The sequence below is a fragment of the Elephas maximus genome, chromosome 6, assembly GCF_024166365.1.
Source record: "Elephas maximus indicus isolate mEleMax1 chromosome 6, mEleMax1 primary haplotype, whole genome shotgun sequence".
NCBI classification, from domain to species: Eukaryota; Metazoa; Chordata; class Mammalia; order Proboscidea; family Elephantidae; genus Elephas; species Elephas maximus.
In genome coordinates, this window is record NC_064824.1 from 79,782,709 (window position 1) to 79,803,907 (window position 21,199).

General features: G+C 35.7%; 1 protein-coding gene across 1 annotated transcript in view; it reads left to right on the plus strand.

Annotated features, from left to right (window-relative positions):
• Positions 1-21,199, plus strand: part of ITGA4 (integrin subunit alpha 4) — a 99,779-nt gene that overhangs the window by 18,139 nt on the left and 60,441 nt on the right. The window contains exons 3-13 of the mRNA XM_049887570.1: positions 1,248-1,354; positions 1,450-1,579; positions 3,342-3,409; positions 4,730-4,859; positions 6,739-6,824; positions 8,119-8,181; positions 8,272-8,409; positions 12,301-12,412; positions 18,930-19,024; positions 20,275-20,365; positions 20,977-21,022. Of these exons, the coding sequence (XP_049743527.1) occupies positions 1,248-1,354; positions 1,450-1,579; positions 3,342-3,409; positions 4,730-4,859; positions 6,739-6,824; positions 8,119-8,181; positions 8,272-8,409; positions 12,301-12,412; positions 18,930-19,024; positions 20,275-20,365; positions 20,977-21,022 (1,066 nt within the window). The remainder of the gene's footprint in view (positions 1-1,247; positions 1,355-1,449; positions 1,580-3,341; positions 3,410-4,729; positions 4,860-6,738; positions 6,825-8,118; positions 8,182-8,271; positions 8,410-12,300; positions 12,413-18,929; positions 19,025-20,274; positions 20,366-20,976; positions 21,023-21,199) is intronic.

The following is a 21,199-nucleotide window of genomic DNA, read 5'->3' on the forward strand; positions in this document are numbered from 1 at the left end:
ATCAGGACTTGGTACCCAGTGACCAGTGTTCAAAACTAAGTAGACAAACTCAAATTTCACATCCTTGCCTAACAAAATTGATGCTAAACTAATCCTCCTACCTGCCTTTGGGAAACCAAAAAAAACAAACCTGTTGCCGTTGAGTCAATTCCAACTAATAATGACCCTACAGCACAGAGTAGAACTGCCCCACAGGGTTTCCAAGGAGCATCTGGTGGATTTGAACTGCTGACCTTTTTGGTTAACATCCATAGCTCTTAACCACTATGCCATCAGGGTTTCCCTTGGAAGTAAGGCAGAGGTGAAACAGAATTGTTCAGTGGCAATTGAAGATGGGGGAGAGGGGGAGACAGCAAAAGGAATGTCATCATAGTTGTATCTGTTCTCTCTAAAAATCATTTATTTCAAATCACTTTAATATAGGATGCCTGCTATAAAACAGTCACTCTAACAAAAGAAAAAAAAAGTTCAAACGATTAAGGTCACTTCTTATTGTACAGCTTAGAAGTACTATTCTGTGCATGGGTAATACTTTGCTTAATGATTGACTTTCTGGATATTCATGTATTTGCCCAATGCCTGGTGAAGTTTGTTTTTAATTTATTACTGTAATAATCTGGTGTTGCAAGTCTTTTTTTGTTTGTTGAAAACATAAGTCACAATCCATTAAATGTAAAATACAGGACCGTTTGTACACTTTCTGCATGTTCAGTTGTCACCTTCCAGCTCCAGTAAACTGCGCCTTCATTGCTGAAGACCATAGAGTAGCCTTTCTGTTCTTAATGTTCCAATGCAAGAATCTTTTGAAAAGATACTTTGGCAATATTGCTTACTTTGCTAGATAAACGGTCAAAACAAAGGTGCACATTTTTTTCCAAGCATTAGACACCGCAGTTGCATTTGGACCACTTATCTGGTTTTAACTTGTCTTCCCTCTTCCTAGTCATACTGGTTATCTCTCTGTGTCACTGAGTCCATTTCTTCATGTAGTTACCAATCAGAAATCATTTCTACAACCAAAAATCACCTTAAAGGAGAGAACAGTTATGTTGGCACGCAATAACTCACAATTGCCCCAACTTTTTTGTGCACTGAATTTAAGATGATGGAGAAGCGGGGGCAAGGGCATTACGCACATGTCTAAAGCAAAAACCTTGGGGGCGAGCACTAGGTTTATTTCCTCTGCTCTTATAAAAGAGCATTGTTTTGAAGATAACTGATGGTAAAATTATTTTCAAATGCTGTAGGCAGCCCTCATGGAGAGCCTTGTGGAAAGACTTGCTTGGAAGAGAGAGACAATCAGTGGTTGGGGGTCACACTTTCCAGACAGCCCGGAGAAAATGGATCGATTGTGGTAGGTATTGGCATCGGTCCCCTGTTAACATCGTGAAATCAGGCATTCTGGGTGTGGCTTTCACATCATTTAGTCTACTTTTGTGTTTTATTCAGGCTTGTGGTCATAGATGGAAAAATATATTCTACATGAAACATGAAAATAAGCTCCCCACTGGTGTTTGCTATGGAATGCCGTCTGATTTACGAACAGAACTGAGTAAAAGGATAGCTCCGTGTTATCAAGGTAAGATGTGATTTTGATGTTAACTGGATCAACAGATACAAGTTAATGCCTTTAATTTTTTGTTTGTTTTTTTTTCAGTTCTGGATGTTCAGAGAGAGAAAAGGAGATCTTTGAAATAGCTGTGTTCTTTTTAACTACTCAAAGCCTTCCCCCCACCCCCCCTTTTTTTAATCCAATTGTAGTAGCATTCATTTTCATAAGTGAAATGTGTGCTATTAGGAGGAGAAATTCTGTGGTTCAGTTTGAATAATTCTGGGATCTAGTTGATAATTACCCACTTTTGTATTAAATTTACTTTCAGTTCAGTGTAAGTGAAACTAATGCCCAACGAACACAAAATACTTAAAATCATGAAATTACATTCAAAAGTGTGATTAGAAAGAAGAAAACTTTGGGTTTCTTGCTTTACCTTAACCTTCCAGAAATATGCAGAAAATTCAAAGTATAAGTGCAAGCAAATCTTTCCTACTTGCTATCATTTTTTTCAAATTCATGTTTTCCTTGAAACAGCAAGGGATTGGTGTCTCAAGTCAGCAAGGTCTCTTCCATAAAAATTGTAGGCTTTAGATAGCATCAGAGAGAACAGAACTGGGACATAAATAAATGAATGATTTGAGCAAAGTTGGGGGTCAATGTCAACAGAACAGTAAAAATTGTATCTGTCACTGAACTAAAATTCTAAAAATGTGTCCTTGGAAAACTAAGAATTAAATGTATGTAGACTCCTGTTTTCAATTTTTCTAAGATTATTACCCTGGAGGCCAAAGAAAATTTCTACTAGCTGGAAGAACTTGGCCAAATGTGTCAATTCAATTATTGATATTAATAGTGAGATCTTTTACCCTGGAATTTGGGGTGATAAAGAAGTTTATATCATATATATGTATTTGTTTTGCCTTTGAATGCCAAGAAGGTAAAATATGAATTTTTAATCCTCAGTTGCAATAAAACTCAGTCTAGATTTCTGTATTTTTATCATACCCTTTTTCCTAGTGGTTTACAATTTAGAATTTAAAACAGTTTCACAGCAGATTTTTTATTTTTGCTCAGATATACCTAGCCACAATCTGCTAAAAAAAAAAAAAAAAAATCAAGATGGTATAAACCAAAGATACCTACAATATGGTAAAATTTATGAAAATGAAAAAACAGCCTCAGGGAAGAGATGAAAAGGAGTGAAAAGCATAACGGAATAATTCATGTAAATGACTTAGCAATTTATTTAAGTTTTGAATTTAAGTATTCCGATTGGCAAAATCAAAAATGTGGTCAATGATATTTTCTTAGAGGCTTATATAGGTCAGTTCATCAGGGGAAGCAAAGCTGTGTCCTTTTATTAAGTTCTAAAAGCTTTCATTCATTGGACTCTGTAATTGGAGAGCCTACATCTCCATGCAGATCCTTGATTCAGTCTGAGAAAAGTCCAGAAAGCCTATTTTAAATGGATACCTGGACTGGAAGTTAGAAATCCTGTCTCTGTCTTGGGTACTTGCTTGACAAAATTTTTTGAGTGTATACTGCATGTTTTTCCTGTGAAAAATAGGCAAGGATAGGTATTTTTGTTGCTATTTCATAGGGATATTTTGAAGATTAATATGGAAGAGATTCATAAGCTTAAAATTTTTTATCAAAGTTATTATTAAAAATCGAGGTAGTACAAAACAGATCTTAAAATGTGTATTTTCAAGAATTTGCAAGAAAAAAACAAAGTTATGGAGATTATTTTTAAATGAAGTCCTGAATTTTTTATATTTCATTTTAGATTATGTGAAAAAATTTGGGGAAAACTTTGCATCGTGTCAAGCTGGAATATCTAGTTTTTATACAAAGGTAATAGTCTTAAAAATAGCTGTTATGAATGTTGATATATAGAAGTTTATATCTTCAGAAGGTTTGGAAGACTGATGCTTTAAGCTAAAAATTGTGTAATATCTAGCATAATATGCCCTCAAATTTGAGAGTATTACAACTTAATTTTCACCAGTCAATGTTCTGCATATATTTTGAGAAAACATTAATATTTGAGTGATTGCACCATATAAGACCAACTGAAAGTCTATTATTGAAGAATATTTATTTTCATCAAGAATTTAATGGAAATCAAAAGTAACTACAATTAGGCTTTGAAAATTCCTATCTAAATACGTTATTTGTAATTACAAGTTGAAAAGGAAAGGAAACGTGTCTATATTTTTCATTAAAGTTCTGAAAATTTAAGAATCTTGAGATTTAAGAAATTAATAGCTGTATCTTAGATCATATAAAGCTCCAAACTCTATTATTCTCTCTCTAATGCTCTGGGATGTACTGTGAAAGGTTAGGGTTGTACTCAAATCCCAAGTGTCTCAGTTTCTCTTAAGAATCCATTATGAATTCATTCATCTTTTCTGAATCCATGAAGTCAGGCTGTATCAAGTCTTGGGTTAACAATTTCCATAAATATTATCTACTATGTAAAAAAATATTTAAAATAATGCTTTCTTTAGTTTATATTTAAACTGACTTTTTAAAAAGAAAGTTCAGGAATACTATTTGATCCTATTTAGCATATTTAGAAATGTGCTAAGTAGGATTGATTGCCGAAAGTTTTCATGCTGCACCAGACTAGTACCTGCCCATTCCAACCTTGCCTTTGTTTTCTTTTCCTAAATTCCTGTTTATGATCAAATATGCCCCAAATTCCATTTTTTTTTTAAGCTAACATGTTAAGGAAGCTAGTCAGTGGCTTTTTGCCAATTGAAATAAATTAAGTTCACTTTCTATGCTTTGGCAGCGCAAGATTATCGCCTTAATGAGCACTAATGAATTACCCAGATTTGATTTACTTTAATAGAAACCACAGTGGTTTTCTCCCAAAAACTTACTCTAGTGTTCAATGATTCTACCTTCTATTTTATAAATCCCCTAATAAGTTTGAAAATGAGCATTTCAGAGTTTCTTCTCTGAAATTCTACTTTTAGGTGGAAGTCTATTAGCCATCTTGTCTTATGTTTTAAATTTATAATATGCTCAGTTTTCAGAAATTTAATATAAAAAGTGTATTTCCTTCACTATTCACTTAAAATGTTGTGTTTCTGGAAGAGGATTTGAGTGGTGAGATTAACTTTTAAAAGATGATTAATTTTCATTAATTTTTTTTTTTTCTTACAGGACTTAATTGTTATGGGAGCCCCAGGATCATCTTACTGGACTGGCTCTGTCTTTGTCTACAATATAACTACAAATATATACAAGGCTTTTTTAGACAAACATAATCAAGTAAAATTTGGAAGTTATTTAGGTACTATAAAAATTGACAAACTCAAATTATCTCTACCTTAAAAAAAATTTTTTTTTTATTGATACTAAAAAAAAAAAAAAAAGATACTAGTAATTATAAATAAGGGAAATTGTATTTGCAAAAGAGCAAAATGGCCAGAAGTAATTTTGAGAGTTCAACAACTATCTCTTTAAGGATAGAAGCTATGAAACTTGAGTTAATTTAATATTTTACACACACATATACAAACTCGAGGCCAAGATCTTGATATTTGGGTGGCCTTATTACCAGAAGGATGTAGCCAAAATGGTCATGAACTTGTCCAATTATCACCACCAGCGCTGGGCACAAAGTTCAGAGAAGGGCCCTGCCCTGGAGGCTGGCACCCAGCAGACTCCAGACACTGTCCTGGAAGCTGGCACCCAGCAGGCTCCAGAGGCAGCCCTAGAGGCCGACATTCAACAGGCCTTGGATGCTGCACAGGTCTGGGTCACTAAGCTTTGATGATAGTTTGTGTCCCAGAGCTGGAGCCATGCAGAGGTTATAGTAGAAGTTCTTTCTTGAACCCTGTTCTTATAGGTTAGGTATAGGTTGCTTCTACCCCCTGGGTTAAGAATGATGGGGTTTTTTTTCTTTTTTCTTCTTTGTTAAATGTTTGCAAACATGAATCTAAAAGACTTCTAATAAAGAATCAAATTTCAAAGAATAAATATGGCCACATATATGCAGTCAGATGTTGCCCAAACGAACATTGTGTGGTACGTGACTGTATAGATTTGTTTAAATCATATGTGCTTCAAATATGCTTTGAAATAACTATAATAAGAAAAGTCAGTATTGTTTTTTTTTTGTTTTCTCCATTCAGACAGAAGGTATTAATTTTCAAAGAGAACAAATTAATTTACACTTTAACATTTTCTTGATTATGGTTGAAGGATATCTTGAAGTATTGTTGTTAGGTGCCATCGAGCGGATTCTGATACTCATAGCAAGTTTCCATGACTCTGTGACAGAGTAGAAATGCCTCACAGGGTTTGCTTGGCTATAATCTTTTTACAGAGGCAGACTGCCAGGTCTTTCTCCCATGGACCTACTGAGTTTGAACTGCCAGCATTTCCATTAGCAGCCAAGTGCTTAACCGTTTGCAACCCCGGGGCTCCTTCTGAAGTATTATAAGAAATATAATTTGGTATTGTGCCTTTGGAAGGAGCATGTGTGGTGCCTGCATTTTTCGATTAGTTGCTAACCTAAAAGTTGGTGGTTCAAATCCACCCAGCAGCTCCGTGGAAGAAAGGCTTGATGAACTGCTTCTGTAAGGATTACAGCCAAGAAAACCCTATGGAGCAGTTCTACTCTGTATCCCATGGGATGAACATGAGTCGGAACTGACTGGGCAACAACGGGTGGTTGTGCCCTTTATCACATAATAAAATAATTTTACCATTTGGGTCATCATAAGGTTATCATAATAGAAAGATTTTCATGACAAAAATTTTGCTGTTTAGAAATATTTATTTTAGGTTTAAAATATTTTATATACTGTAAAATATTTCCATTGTAATTCTAGAAGCTAGCATGTCCAAATCCTACATAAAAAAAACCCAGTGCCATCGAGTCGATTCTGACTCATAGTGACCACCCTATAGGACCAACATACCAAATGTAAAGGAGCTATATTCAATTTCTAGGCTTTGGAAATATGAACACTTGGCTTCAGTTTTATAATAGCCATATCAATAATTGCTTAAAACATATAATAAGTGCTCAGTTTGAGTATTGCTATGCTAAATGTTCTTAGAACTCTGTTTGAATTCAGCCTCAATTCTAAGATTGGACTTGTGATCGTGTATTTCACCTCTTGTAAATGATGATTCCTATACTTTTTTTCTCTTTCCTGAAGGATACTCAGTTGGAGCTGGTCATTTTCAGAGTCAGCACACTACAGAAGTAGTTGGAGGAGCTCCACAACATGAACAGATTGGTAAAGTAAGACTTAACATTTTTACGTTTATTTCTTCACGAAGGCTTGAGTAAATGGCTGAGAGAATAAGAAAATATTAAAAAGAAGAACTGCAAATATTCTAAGGAATATTATTATGTTGTTAGGTACCATCCAGTTGGTTCCAACTCACTCTTCTTTGTACAACAGAACAAAACACTGCCCAGTCCTGCTCCATCCTCACAATCATCACTGTGTTTGAGTCCCTTGTTGCAGCCACTGTGCCTGTCAATCCATCTCATCGAGGGTCTTGCTTTTTTTCGCTGACCCTCTACTTCACCAAGCATAATGCCCTTCTCTAGGGACTGATCCCACCTGATAACATGCCTAGAAGTATGTGAGACGAAGTCTCAACATCCTCGCTTGTAAGAAGCATTCTGGATGCACTTCTTCCAAGACAAATTTATTTGTTCTTCTGGCACCCCGTGGCATATCTAATATTCTTCGCCAACACCGTAATTCAAAGGCATCAATTCTTCTTTGGTCTTCCTTACTCATTGTCCAACTTTTGCATGCATATAAGGCAAATGAAAATACCATGGCTTGGGTCAAGCACACCTTAGTCCTCAAGGTGACATCTTTGCTTTTTAACACTTCAAAGAGGTCTGTTGGAGCAGATTTGCCCAATGCAACATATCGTTTTGATCTCTTGACTGCTGCTTCCGTGGGTGTTGATTGTGGAGCCAAGTAAAAGAAATGATGAACAATATACTCCATTTAGTGGAACTGATGAAAGATGTATGCCTATTCGGATACATGTAGCTCAAGAGCTTTAACTAAGGGAAATTATATGGGTCAAATGAGGCTTCTATTTCTTACATGTAAAATGTTTTTAGGATAGAATATCAAAAAACATTCCAGGAATATATTTATTGTTTAACTGCTTTATGTCTGAGAGGAAATTGAGACAGCTATGTGTTTTGTGGCAAGGCTAGAAGAGAGAGAGAATGTTCTTTCTAGTTCTTTTTGCTAATATGCTGTGTGACTGTTAGTTACTCAGTCTTTCTCAGGTTTACTTTGAAAGGAGGGGCAAACAACATTTTCTGAGCCCTTTCTATGGGATCAATAAGGTAGTTTCTAAGAAGGTAATTTTATAAGTGAGGCATTTTAATGTGAAAGTGGACCCCTAAACCTTTTATAACACACTTAAAATGGTTTTTTTATGTGAGCAGTTTATAAGTTATGAAAACAGATGTTTTGATCGAATGAAAATAAGCTTTTTTTTTTTTTTTTTTTAATGTGAAAGTAGCCTAACCTTTCTAATTCTTTTCCCTATTGCAGGCATACATATTCAGCATTGGTGCAAAAGGTCTAAATATTTTATATGAGATGAAAGGTAAAAAGGTAATATGTCTCTACCTTTGATATCCCTGGGGCTTTTGCAAGTAGCCCTACTTTTTTCTCAATGATTGGATCTGGTTTGCTTTGGGGCAGCTCGGATCATACTTTGGAGCTTCCGTTTGTGCCGTGGACCTCAACGCAGACGGCCTCTCGGACCTACTTGTGGGAGCTCCCATGCAGAGCACCATCAGGGAGGAGGGAAGAGTTTTTGCATACATCAACTCTGGCACGGTACGCCCGATCTGTCCACAAACTCGAAGCCATTTATTGAATGATGATCAAAATTGAAATCGTTTTTATTCCAACGTTATGATAGACTGTGGATTCTTCTGTTTATTTTACTGCTAAAAGAACAAATTCCAGTTTTGTAGTGATGCTCTAAAAATAGAATGGAACATGATGATGAATAGGCAGCTGTCCCATTCTGATATTCCAAAGTATGGGGTGAATTGTTCTGGAGTTTCTCTCCTCACAGTTAGAGTTTCTTCCAGTTTTATTATAACACCAGTCTGATTTTTTAAAAAAAGATTTCATACATTCTTCAAAATGTGGATTTCTTATTGGCTCTATAGTTAATGCCCTTGCATAATTTCATAAATTATATTTTAATAGATGTAGAAAATTAAAATTAAATGTTCGACTTGAAAACATGGAAACAAGATGTATTCTGATAAAATGTTAATTTGCACAGTTCATAGAGATTGTATTCCTGATTAGAATATAAAATTGTCATAGTTTATTCCAAAGTGGATATATTGGTTGTGGAAATAGATAATCACTGTTTAGGGTGGGGTTTTAAGTTATGAAGAGTATTTTGGAATAGAAACTGACTACTTAACAATTCAATTAAAAATGCTGCTAGCCTTATCTTGCCAGCCTAGCTCCTTGATATTAAATCAAAACAAAGGATTGGTAGAGCCTTAATGGGGTCTTCTTGGCCTGTTTCTTCGTTTTAAAGAACATGAGCTGAATTATGGGAAAATTGGTTCATGTTTTATGGCACAACATTTTTCAGTCAGTCAGGAGTAAACAAATTAAAATCTGTTCCATAAGGTATTGGCAACCTTAGTCATTAGTTTCAGAGCATTTATTAAGTTCTTACACGAAGCATTAGTCTAAGCACTTTACAATTTAAAAGAGAAAACACTCAAGTTTGATAAAGCTGGGAGATTCTCAAAGTTCTAACCATAGAGCAGGAAGGTTGTTTCTGCACTGGCATTTCCCACACTGTGTTTACGCCTAGATATAGTGGAAAGGCATACAATCTACAAAGTGACCGTTAGACTCTTATTAATTGTGCTGTCAGGCAATAATATTTCTTCCGTAGACATGTCACATCTTCCCTGTCCATAAATGGTTTTCATTATCCTTACTACCTCTTCATTCTGCAAATTTCTTGTTTCCTTTCCCTTTAAAACTAAACTTTGTGAAAACAGTTTAAACAGCAGCTTGTATATCTAAAAAAAAGGTGATATAGAACCTTTTTTTCCGTCGAAATTGTAAGCAAGCCCAATATGTAAAACAGATATAAGTGGAGCTCCTTTGGTTAAAGGGCAAAGGAGGAACCCCATGAGTAGGCTGCTCTATTGTTCTCTCACTCCTACTGTGCGGCACCACTGTTGAATACTAGGGTTAATTTCATAATTCATTTCAGCTTTTAAAATCTATGGTATAGATTATTCTTCCATTATTCTTTTTCAACCTTCTTCTTAACTCCCTGAAATGGTGCTAACTGCTAGCTGGCATTGTAGTATATATTTGTCTGTTTGCTTTGCTATTGTCCGTTCTCCTACTAGAGTATAAACTCCATATGGAGGAGAATTAGTTTGTCTTGTTTATTGCTGTTTCCTTGGGTCTTGGAAGAGTCTTGGACAGGTAGGTGCTCGGTAATTGTTTTTGGATGAATTCAAGAAAGAATGATAGTTGAAAACGGTCTATCTTCCACATACTTCTACTAAATAGCTCTCAGGGGTCCCAAGCAAACTCTTGGTCATCTTTTTCCCTGACTGAAGAATACTTGAAGAGTGATGATCACTCCTTCTTGAAACTCCCCTTCTGGAACTGCAGTGCCTTTGCATTGTGTTAGTTCAGCACATTGTCTGTGCTCCCTGCTGCCTTTTTTCCCTTCTCCTCTTTAAATTAGGCGTTCCCCTAGAAGGGTCAGGCTCTTATTCTCTAGTCCCTTATTTCTTTGATAAAAATCACTCACTCTTTTGGTGTCGGTGATGACATCTATGGTGATGATTCCCAAACTAAAAACAAACATTTATAGAGTATCTGAAATGTAACAGGGACTGAGAAAAGATCTCAGGATAAATGTAATCCTCTCCTGCAGGAGCTCAGGATCTAGTAAGGGGCAAACATGTAAGTAAACAATTGAATACAACATGATAAATGGCACATTTTAAGTATATGCAAAGTGGAAGAAGCAACTCACTATAGGTCAAGAAGATTTAACAGGAGGATACATTTGAGCAAGACATGAATAGAAATTTTTCAGCGGGAAAATAAAAAGGGAAGGGTACTTCACAAAGGGAAAAGCACGTGTGTGCTTAGGGAATGATGGATAGATTTGTGTGCAAGAGGACAGGATCTATGACGTGTAGTGCATCGGAATATTTTTTAATATGTAAAATAGACATAAGTGGTTAAAGGGCAAAGGAGGAACCCTTCGAGTAGGCCCCCCTCTTGTCCTTCTCTCACTCCTACTGTGAGGCACCACCACTGAATACCAGAAAAACACATTGCCGTCGAACTGATTCTGACTCATAGCGACCCTATAAGACAGAGTAGAACTGCCCCGTAGAGTTTTCAAGGAGTGCCTGGTGGATTAGAACTACCAACCTTTTGGTTAGCAGCCGTAGCTCTTAACCACTATGCCGCCAGGGTTTCCCACCTTTGGATACAACAGTTAACTTCATAATTCCTTTCAGCTTTTTAAAATTTATGATATAGATTATTCTTTCTCAACCTTCTACTTCTTAACCCCAAGAAATGACACTAACTACTACCTGGCGCTGTATTACATACTTGTCTCTTTGGTTTGTTATTGTATCTTCTCCTACTAGAGCATAAACTCCATATGGAAGAGAATCAGTCTGTCTTGTTTACTGCTTTTTTTTGGGGGGGGGAGAGTGCTGGGCAGGTAGGTGCTCAGTAATTGTTTTTGCATTAATTCAAGAAAGAATGATATAAGGAAGTGACACAGTCTGAGTTTGGAAATACACCTAGTAGCCGTTATTGCAGTATCATTATAGGTCTTACTGCGTTAACTCATCTTCCAGCTTCTGAGGTATCAGCTGACCAACCCATGCTCCATTGCCATTGAATTGAGGTTGTAAAGGCCAGCTCCATTTCTTTTCACTTTTCAACTCAGAAAGCTTCAGTGGGTCCCTATAGTCCCCTATACTGAGCGTAAATTTCCCTTGGCATTCAAAACCACACACCATAAGACCGATCTGACTTTTTTGGTCTCATCCATTATACGTACCCTTCATTGTAGCCACATTCTTTGGGATTTGTGTTTTGCTGATATAGTTTTCCCTGCATATCAAAATAATGCCATCTTTTGACAACCACTCTGAATGCCATCTCTGTTATGAAATCTCTTTTGGTTCTTGCAGTAAGATGTGCTTTCTTTGCTTCTTGATATTCCAAAGACATTTCTACTTCTCCTAAGTTATTCACATGTTTGTGCTAAGCCTCCCTGTACCTGTGGACTTGTTGAGGAAAGGGAATGTGTCTTCTACATGCATTGCCGTGTCTGCTTTCACCCATTCACTCTTTGCCCAGTGTGCTGCCTTTAGTAGGAACTTCTGGAGGAGCTCAATAAATATTTGCTAAATTGAATTATCAAAATGATTTATTGAATTTTCAAAGCTAGGGATCATGAGTTTGACATTTTTTTATGTCCTGTGAGCTCTCATCATACTATCACATGTGTTGACATACTCAATAAATATTTATTGAATTGAACTAAGATGTGTGTACTAAAGCTCGGTCTGTAGTTTGTCCAATTTGTTTGACGCATTAGGGAAAAATCCGTATCCAATTACAACAGTAAAGCAGGTATAAAGTTGTCAGGGAGTTACTGTAACACCTTTTCTCCCTTTTTCAATCTAGGGAGCAGTAATGAATGAAATGGAAACAGAGCTCATTGGAAGTGACAAATATGCTGCAAGATTTGGGGAATCTATAGTTAATCTTGGCGACATTGACAATGATGGCTTTGAAGGTAATTCAAAGTATCTAATTTGCTACTTGATTGCAGCGTTTAAAATAGTGCATGGAAGAGAATATGATTGGAGTTTTGTGTTTCTAGTCCATATATAGAAAATGGAGCCAGGATGGAATGCTAAGTTTGTTTTTTCTTTATACTGTTACATCTGACTTCTAGATTGTCAATGATAGATTATTAAAGTTGTTAATAAAGGATGATATTCAAAATATCTTATTTCATTGCTTCTAAGACACCACTGATTATAACCAAAAAAAAAAAAACAAACAAACCCCTTGCTATTGAGTCGATTCTGACTAGCAATCCTGTAGGACAAAGTAAAACTGCCCTATAGGGTTTCCAAGCCTCTAATCTTTACAGGAGCATACTGTCACATCTTTCTCCCAGGAAGCAGCTGGTAAGTTTGAACCACCAACCTTTCAGTTAGTAGCCGATCACTTAACCACTGTGCCACCAGGGCTCCTTCCATTGACTATAAGTTGCATTATTTTATGTGCCCCTAAAAAAAAAAAAAAAAAAGGCATCACTTATTAAAACGTGGCACACCACCTATTTTAAGAAGGATCCTGATTTCAGAAGTGTTATTAAATATGAAAAAAGGTGTAGTTTAAACTCGTTGGAATATGATTTTTAATTAGCAACACAGTAAAAACGCTGACCAAACCCAACAGATGGAAGCTCCCTGCTGTGCCAGGCATTCCCTGTTCAGCTGCTATATTGTGGGGGGAGATGGGGATCCTAGGTGATGGGGCATCTGGGGGACTTATAGACAGTGGTTAGTTACCAATTGATAGAAGGTGCTGTCATAACTGTGCATATTATCTGGATATCAGCCCTGCTCTTAATTTCCTGTCTCTACCAGCATCCCCTCCTAAAATGTGCTTTTTAAAATCTAGTTCTGAGTGGTAACCAAATCTGTGAAAGTTGTGCATAAAATGGTGGATGAGTTTTACCAGAGAGTGTATGGGTTGCTGTAAGTTGGAATCGACTTGACGGTAGTGGGTTTGGTTTTTGGTATGACGTCCTAGAGTTCAATAAATAAGTATTTGATATTTGTTTTCATGGCTCAGAATGTGTCTTTCTTCTTGATATGATCATTGACAATTGGTATATGCTAATCGATAATAATGTAAAACACATATCAGGCTAAAACTACTTGGATACTGGAAATAAGTGAGGGGTGCTATAAACTCTCATCTTCCTAAATTCTGCTTGTGCCTAAATGCCTCAATCTAAATATATAAGATCCATTATTCCAGAAGACAGTCAGTTACCGAATAATTGTTTGAATACCCGCTTCCAATAAACCCTATTAAATGTAAAATAGTATAATTTGATATAGAAGTATGATCATGTCTAGATTTTTTTAAACTATTTTAAAACTGAAAGGAGGGACCATGTATATGTATGTACATTTATGGTTATTCTGATTGCACATAACAGTTTATATTAAAACATTTAACACCTATATAATTTTATTATGATGACTATTTCATAAATAGTCAGCAATTCTGTGATATTTATTGAGCATTTATAGTGTGTCATATGTACTACACCAGGTATAGATTATGTGTTATTAAAAATGTAAATGAAGAAATAGCGACACTCTTTTACAATCAAATGAAATTATATGATTAAAACTTGGGAAAAAAAAACCTAATTTAGTGGTGGGTTTAAGCACATAGAGACACCCTACTTAGTAAATATCTATAATATAAAACCATGTTTATGCAACTTGATATTTCATCTCTGTTATATAAAATAATATAATTCCTTATTTTAAAAACACTTAATTCTCATTTACTAAAACACTTACTTTGCTTACTTATGTTTCTTTCAACATCTTGTTTTAATTGACATTTCAACAAAGAGCATTCATTACTTCGAATGTGCTAACATATATAAGGGTGTGTGTGTGCACGTGAGAAGTGACTTTTATGGCATCAAAATGTCAATGACAAACCTGAATCATTTCTATAATCAGAGACAGTTGTAAGAATGTCATGACAAATAGGCAGGTCTCCTCAACAAAGGCACTCTAGTACCTGGCAAAGTTCCAGGCAGTTTTCCAGGGGTGTGAAGGACACACAGAAAGTTTTTTGTCCCTGACACTTAGGAAGAGGGACTTAAAGTGGACCTTCAGGGTAGACTGCAGTTTTTTGAAGTCCATATGGAAATCTGCAACTCCAGCACTCAACTCCTAAAAGTGGTATGTATATTTGGAAGATTACTATTCAAATTATTACTTTTAACATATATTTCAACATTTTTTGTTATAAATTATTGTATTTTTGGTGGAAGCATACATGCCAAAATTGGTTCCCATTCAACAATTTCTACACATAATGTTCAATGACATTGGTTTACATTCTTCAGTTTGTGTCAGCACTCTCATTATTTTTGCTTAGTTATTCCACTTCCATTAATTTAGTCTCACTGCCCCCAAACTTCTCAACTACACTTTAGAGGAACGGTTGTCCAGTTGGTCTCGTATGGATAATTTTTTAAAGAGCGTGGTTCTCAAGGGTGAAATTCTTTACATTTAGAGCTAATCTGCTGTTGATATATGGTAATTGATAATCATGTAAAGCACATATCTGGCTAAAAGTTACTTGGATACGGAAATAAGTGAGGGGTGCTATAAGATCTCATCTTAAATTCTGCTTGTGCTTAAATGCTTCAGCCTACTTTACATGTACACTGAGGGAATAATTTCTGTTCAAAGTTTAAAGATTATCTCAGGGCATTAGACCCGGGAAGTCCTTCAGCCTCAATAAGTCCAGTAAGTCTGGATTCTTTGAGAGTTCAAGATTCTGTTTCACATTTTCTTTCCCTTTCTATCAGACTCCATCTATTTTGACCCTGATCAGAATGTTGGGTAGTGGTGGTCAGGCACCATCTACTTCTTCTGGTCTCAAGGTAGAGGAGGCCAGATTTCAACATATTTTTGTGCCACTTATAATTCTATATGTGATTCCATTTATAAATCACAACGTGTTTACATTTAGTAGCTACATTAATGTTGGTTCATCACAGTGAATGTTTTATAATAACGTGTATCTCCTACTTGGTCTGTTTTTTATTTTATTTTATGTTTTACATTTTGGATATTAGCAACCGATTTGGAAGTAGCATCAGCGTGTTCTAGTTCTTCACCAAGATCTTTAATTCCATTCCACCATGTCTGCTGAGATGAGACTCCAGGGTATCTACATCTTATGTTTCTTGATCTGGTTTTCCATTCCGTTTCCCCATCTTCTACCTTACTTTATTTTTCTGGAGCAAATGGATATAGATATTTTGTGTTCATGGAAGGCAGAGTGGGATTGTATAGAAAAGGAATGAAAACCATAACTGTTTTTGGATAGGTAAGTAAAACAAAACAAAACCCAGTGCCGTCGAGTCGATTCTGACTCATAGCGGAATACTCATAGTATTTTGGATTTCAGATGTAAAATAGATTTGGCCAACCGGCTTTTTTTTTTTTCACATTGAACTATATTTTATCTGACTTTAGACTATATTTTCTATATTATTAGAACAGAATATAATGCAGTTTAACAGTTGCAAATTCTAAGCTGTATTATTTTTATGTGCTCCTGAAATAGATATACATGTATTATCAATACATTAATTGAGCACTTCTTTGGCACAGAACAGCAATGAATGTTAGGAGAGGAAACGGTTGGGTCTAACCTCTGTTCTTGACTTAATAGAGCACAGAGAGAAAAGCACAGGGTCTGGAGCCTGACTGCCAGGTTTAAACCCCAGCTCCACCACCTTCCCAATTTGTGCCCTTGAGCAAGTTACACTCTTGTCTCAGTTTCTCCGTCTGTAAAGTGAGGGCCAAGAAGTTTTTATTTCATATGGTTGTTGTGAGTTACATCAGTTAATTTATGTAAAGCCCCTAGCATGGTGTCTGTATCTTAAGCATTATGTGTTAGCTGATGTCAATTTGTGTCCCAAATTCATATATTTGGGTTGTGTAGGCACAGAAACCCTGGTTGCGTAGTGGTTAAGTGCTATGGCTGCTAACCAAGGGGTCGGCAGTTCGAATCCGCCAGGTCCTCCTTGGAAACTCTATGGGGCAGTTCTACTCTGTCCTATAGGATCGCTATGGGTCAGAATCAACTCGATGGCACTGGGTTTTTTTTTTTTTAGGCACAGAAAAGCATTTTATTATTCATTATATGTACTTCAAAAGTATTTTCCTATTTTCTGTAATGATAGCTAGAACTTTTTAGTATAGATCCAAGTGTTATTCTGGGAATTAAGAGTTGGATCTATATATAAAATAGCCAAAGACTGAAAATACCCAAATGTCTTCTTCATGGAAGAAAAATTGACCAAGTTCTTTCTTATATTTCAGTTGAAAAGGTTCATCTATATTGTCTCAAGATATTTGCCTTAATTTAAATCACTGTGCTAATAACATACTGTAAAGAACTTCTGTGTATCAACAATTTTATAACCCAGACTTGTTATTTGTCATGTATTATCAAGAATGAAGGTATAGAATTCTAATTAGCAGGGATTTAGCCAGAGTGGTAGAAGTAATTAACCCATCCCTGATTAATGAAATAACTAACTGGTTTTGTCTTCAATGGTGTAAAATACTTACTTCTCCCCACTTCCTTTCATCTCCTCTTCTTCTCTTCCTCCTCCATTCTTCTTCCTTTCCTCTCCTCTTCCTTATGTTCTTAGATGTATTTATTCTGCACATTTCTGGCTTCAGGTATACTAACCAGTTGCTATTCTTCAAGGGTACCTCCCTGTCCCTTGGTCCCCTGGCCTTGCTCAGGCTGCTTCCTCAGTCTCTACTGCTTTTTCCCTCTTCTTCACCTCACTGTGACCTATCAATACTTTAATCTCAGCTTGGGCATCATCTTATGCTAGGTTTCCTTAATTTCTGCCATATCTCCCATGCTGTTATTATTCTGTTTTTACTTGCTTATCTTTCCTACTAAAATATGAGTTCTTTTTTGTGGTATTTTATCCTGTATCACCAGCTCCTGGCAAATGCCTGGAAAAGGTTAGGTGGTTAGTAGTTGTCCACAAGTGGGTGTATTTGTTTGTGAAAAATTAAAATAATCTGTACAAGTCAAAATAGGTTAGCATTACTATGTCTAAACATAAGATACATGAAGGTGTCTGCCTTTTATTTTTAAATGAAACTAGAAAAGCTTTTGCATTTTTTAAATTATACAGCATTTGACATAGATTTTATATATCAAAGGTGTTTTTAGTCCCATAGAAATAACAGTAAAAAATTACCACCATAGATGTTAAAAAGTTTTTAGACTTGATAGACAGTGATAAGTAATAAATATTATGAGAGCAAATTTCCTGTACTTTAGGTTTCTACTGAGATAATAAAAATATTGCATATAAACAAGTATATGAATATGCCCATATATATGTGACTACATATATATAAAAATGCACATGTATATATACACACACAAATAGAAATACTTTATAAAAAATAATAAAATGCTCTTGCAACTGTAATTATTTTTCTTCTATGTGCTATGTATTTATAGCACTGAAGCAACCACGTGATTTATAGTTCGTTTTTTTCTTGGTTTCTTATATCAGTTGATCAAATCCTTTTTTTTTTTTAATTTCCCTTGGTGTCATACCCATTGCCGTTGAGTAGATTCCTACTCATAGAGTGGAACTGCCCCATCGGGCTTCCAGGGAGTGGCTGGTGAATTCGAACTGCCGACCTTTTGGTTAGCAGCCGAGTTCCTAACCACTTTACCATCAGGGCTCCTCTGGTGTCATAATTTGATGTAAATCTCCGTAAGGTTATAAAGGTGATGCAGTCATTACTTTCGCAAAGCAAATCCATTTTCTAAAATCCAGTGTGGGTGTCAGTGTGTGTGTTTGTGTATGTGTAGACAGATATCCTTAACAAATACTACCTTAATTACTGTCATTGGAATAAGGAATTAATTTAGATGTCATTTTGCAAGTAAATTACAGCCCCGATCTCCTACTAAGTGGCAAACACCTCTCTAAGCCATTTACACCCATTATATTCATTTATGCTGAGGGTGGATTCTATTATGATCCTATGCTGTAGGTGAGGGCACGGAGACACAGAGATTAAGAAATGGACCCTGTGTCGCACAGTTGGACATGAGGGCAGAGCTGGGGTCAAGCCCACAGTCTGACTGCAGAGCCGGTACCCTTAACCATTCTGCTACACTGCCTGTCATATCCCATCCACTCTGCTTTCTTCAGGGCAGCCATTCAGTCTTGCATGCACTGCCAATTCTGCACAGCCCTGTATGTTGTCATGATGTTAGTATTCTGATACTTTTTTTTCTGTCAAGTGAGAAAAACGCTAGCTATTTTTATAAGAGGGAATTTTATATCATGCAATACGAATCAAAGGTCATGAATGTTAGATTTCAAAGAATGTTAGATATCAAAGTTGCATTCGCCCTGACCAGAGAGTTTGTGTCAAAAACTTGTTTGTTTTTCCACCGTTTAAATCCATGAATAGATGTCGCTATCGGGGCTCCACAAGAAGATGACTTGCGAGGCGCTATTTATATTTACAATGGCCGAGTAGATGGAATCTCGCCAGCCTTCTCGCAGGTATGATACTGTTCTGTTTTTAGAGAAAAGCACTGGTATAAAAGCTTCCTTAAAATGCCCAGCAATAATGTGGACTTATTTTTCTTCATTTGCTCTTTCAAATATTTAATATTTTATTTACCATTTTTTATAATAATGGTAAATGATCTCCTTTTTAAGGTCATCAACCACTCTTTGAAACCATTTTTTTTTCCATAAGCAAGAGTTCAAGTTCACTGCCATCCTAGTTTGTCTGAAGCCTGTTTGTTAAAGATTTCTTTCTGTATTTCATGAAATTGATGTTCCAAAGCAATATCCACACTCTTCCAAATAAGCCCATTTGGATTTGATTAACTGTGTTGTGTCTTGTGGCTAAAGCCTCACATTTATTGGAGATTGCATGGGGATAGCAAACACTCATGACACTGTGTGTTTCTTTCAATGTAGAGTAGTAAGATGATAGCGCTTTAATAAAATTCTATAATCTAACTCTGACTTCATTTTTACATTTTGAAAAATCAGGCATTTCAGTGCGTACTCAAAAAAAAAAAGTCTACATTCATACTCAAAGAAGAAAAGTTGATCAAAAGATACTTTCATGGAAACATTAGCTAATACTGTTATTTTTGATTAAGTAAAAATAGGCAAATGGATCTCTAAATTTAACATGAAAGATATATACTTGTCCAATTAAAAACAAAACAAAAAAAAAAAACTCATTCTCTTAGTGTAGCTAGCAGCCTGACATTTATAAATCAGTCTCTGGACATCAAATTAGACATATGGAATGAGAAGCACATATCTGACTTGGAATGTCCTTGTTAACTGCTAGGAAGCAATCTGGCTAAATAGGGTGACTTTCATCTTAAGCCTGAGTAGCAGGCTGCACTAAATTATTATAGATGTCTTCTTTTCCAGTTTACTTGTTAAGTTATTCATCTGGGTCAGGTGAATAAAAACAGCCTGAAGGAAGACTGGGGGAAGTGGAGGGGGAGAGGAAGTCAGGAGCGTTTTAAAGGATCTGTACATCATTTTCCCTTAGCTCATAAAGTAAAGAAGGTAATTTATTTTAGTCATGAAATAGATGTCAGCTGCTTACTCCCAGCTGGAAACTTGTTTTCTCGTAGGCAGAAATATTTGACTTAACTAAAATGCATTTTGTTAATAAATGTGCCAGGACATGGGAAGGCCCATTATTTAACTAAATGATTGCTTCTCTGGGACACTAGGTGTTTAAAAACTGCTTCTCATTCGCCTTACCTATTTTTCAGAGAATTGAAGGACTTCAGATTAGTGAATCATTAAGTATGTTTGGACAGTCTATATCTGGGCAAATTGATGCAGATGATAATGGGTACTTAGGTGAGTATAAAATTAGCACATTTTATTAGTCGGGACAAGCTCTATTGTAGATTCTGCTTTATTGTGAAATACATAAAGCTGGTATGGAAGACTTCTAATTTACTGACTTTTTTTTCCTTCATTTCTAAAACTTCATTGAACTCCAGGATTTAGAAATGATCAAGTAATTTCTAAGCTTTGCACTGCTTGTTACTTAATGCTATTATTTCTTCTTGAAAAAATAAAGAAAACACCCATGAAAATAAATCATATGATGATGAAAAGAAAGAAAAGAATACTTGTTCGTTTTTTAAATTGGAAAGTAGATTCCTGGTTAAATGGTTCTAGTCTGAATAGTAATACAGATTTTATTTTAGTAAGCCTATCTTTACATTGTAAAGTTTATATTTATATCATATCATATATAAAGGAATGAAGGTTGTTGAAAATGAATGGATTCAAACAAATGTGACATGAATCTTAAGATGTTAGCGTATCTTTCCTAATTAATTTTCTGTAAATACTATTTTGATACAGTTGAAAGGTGAGATGTAGTTAAGTATTTATGGCTGAAAAGTCATTCTCTTTGACTAATGATGATCATTAATCTGTGTTGTTGTTTCTTATCCCAGATGTGGCAGTTGGTGCTTTTCAGTCTGATTCTGCTGTGTTGCTAAGGTAAGGTTGATACATTTCACTGCTTAATGACAATTGTGCTTAATTGTAAATGATGGGAGGCAGGTTTTTTAAATCAGCAGTGGTAGTGATCTCATAATGCTCTGTTTGGTACTCTGAAGTTTAATTATTGTACTTTAGGATACTTTTCCTAACTTACATAAATACAATTACGTAAAT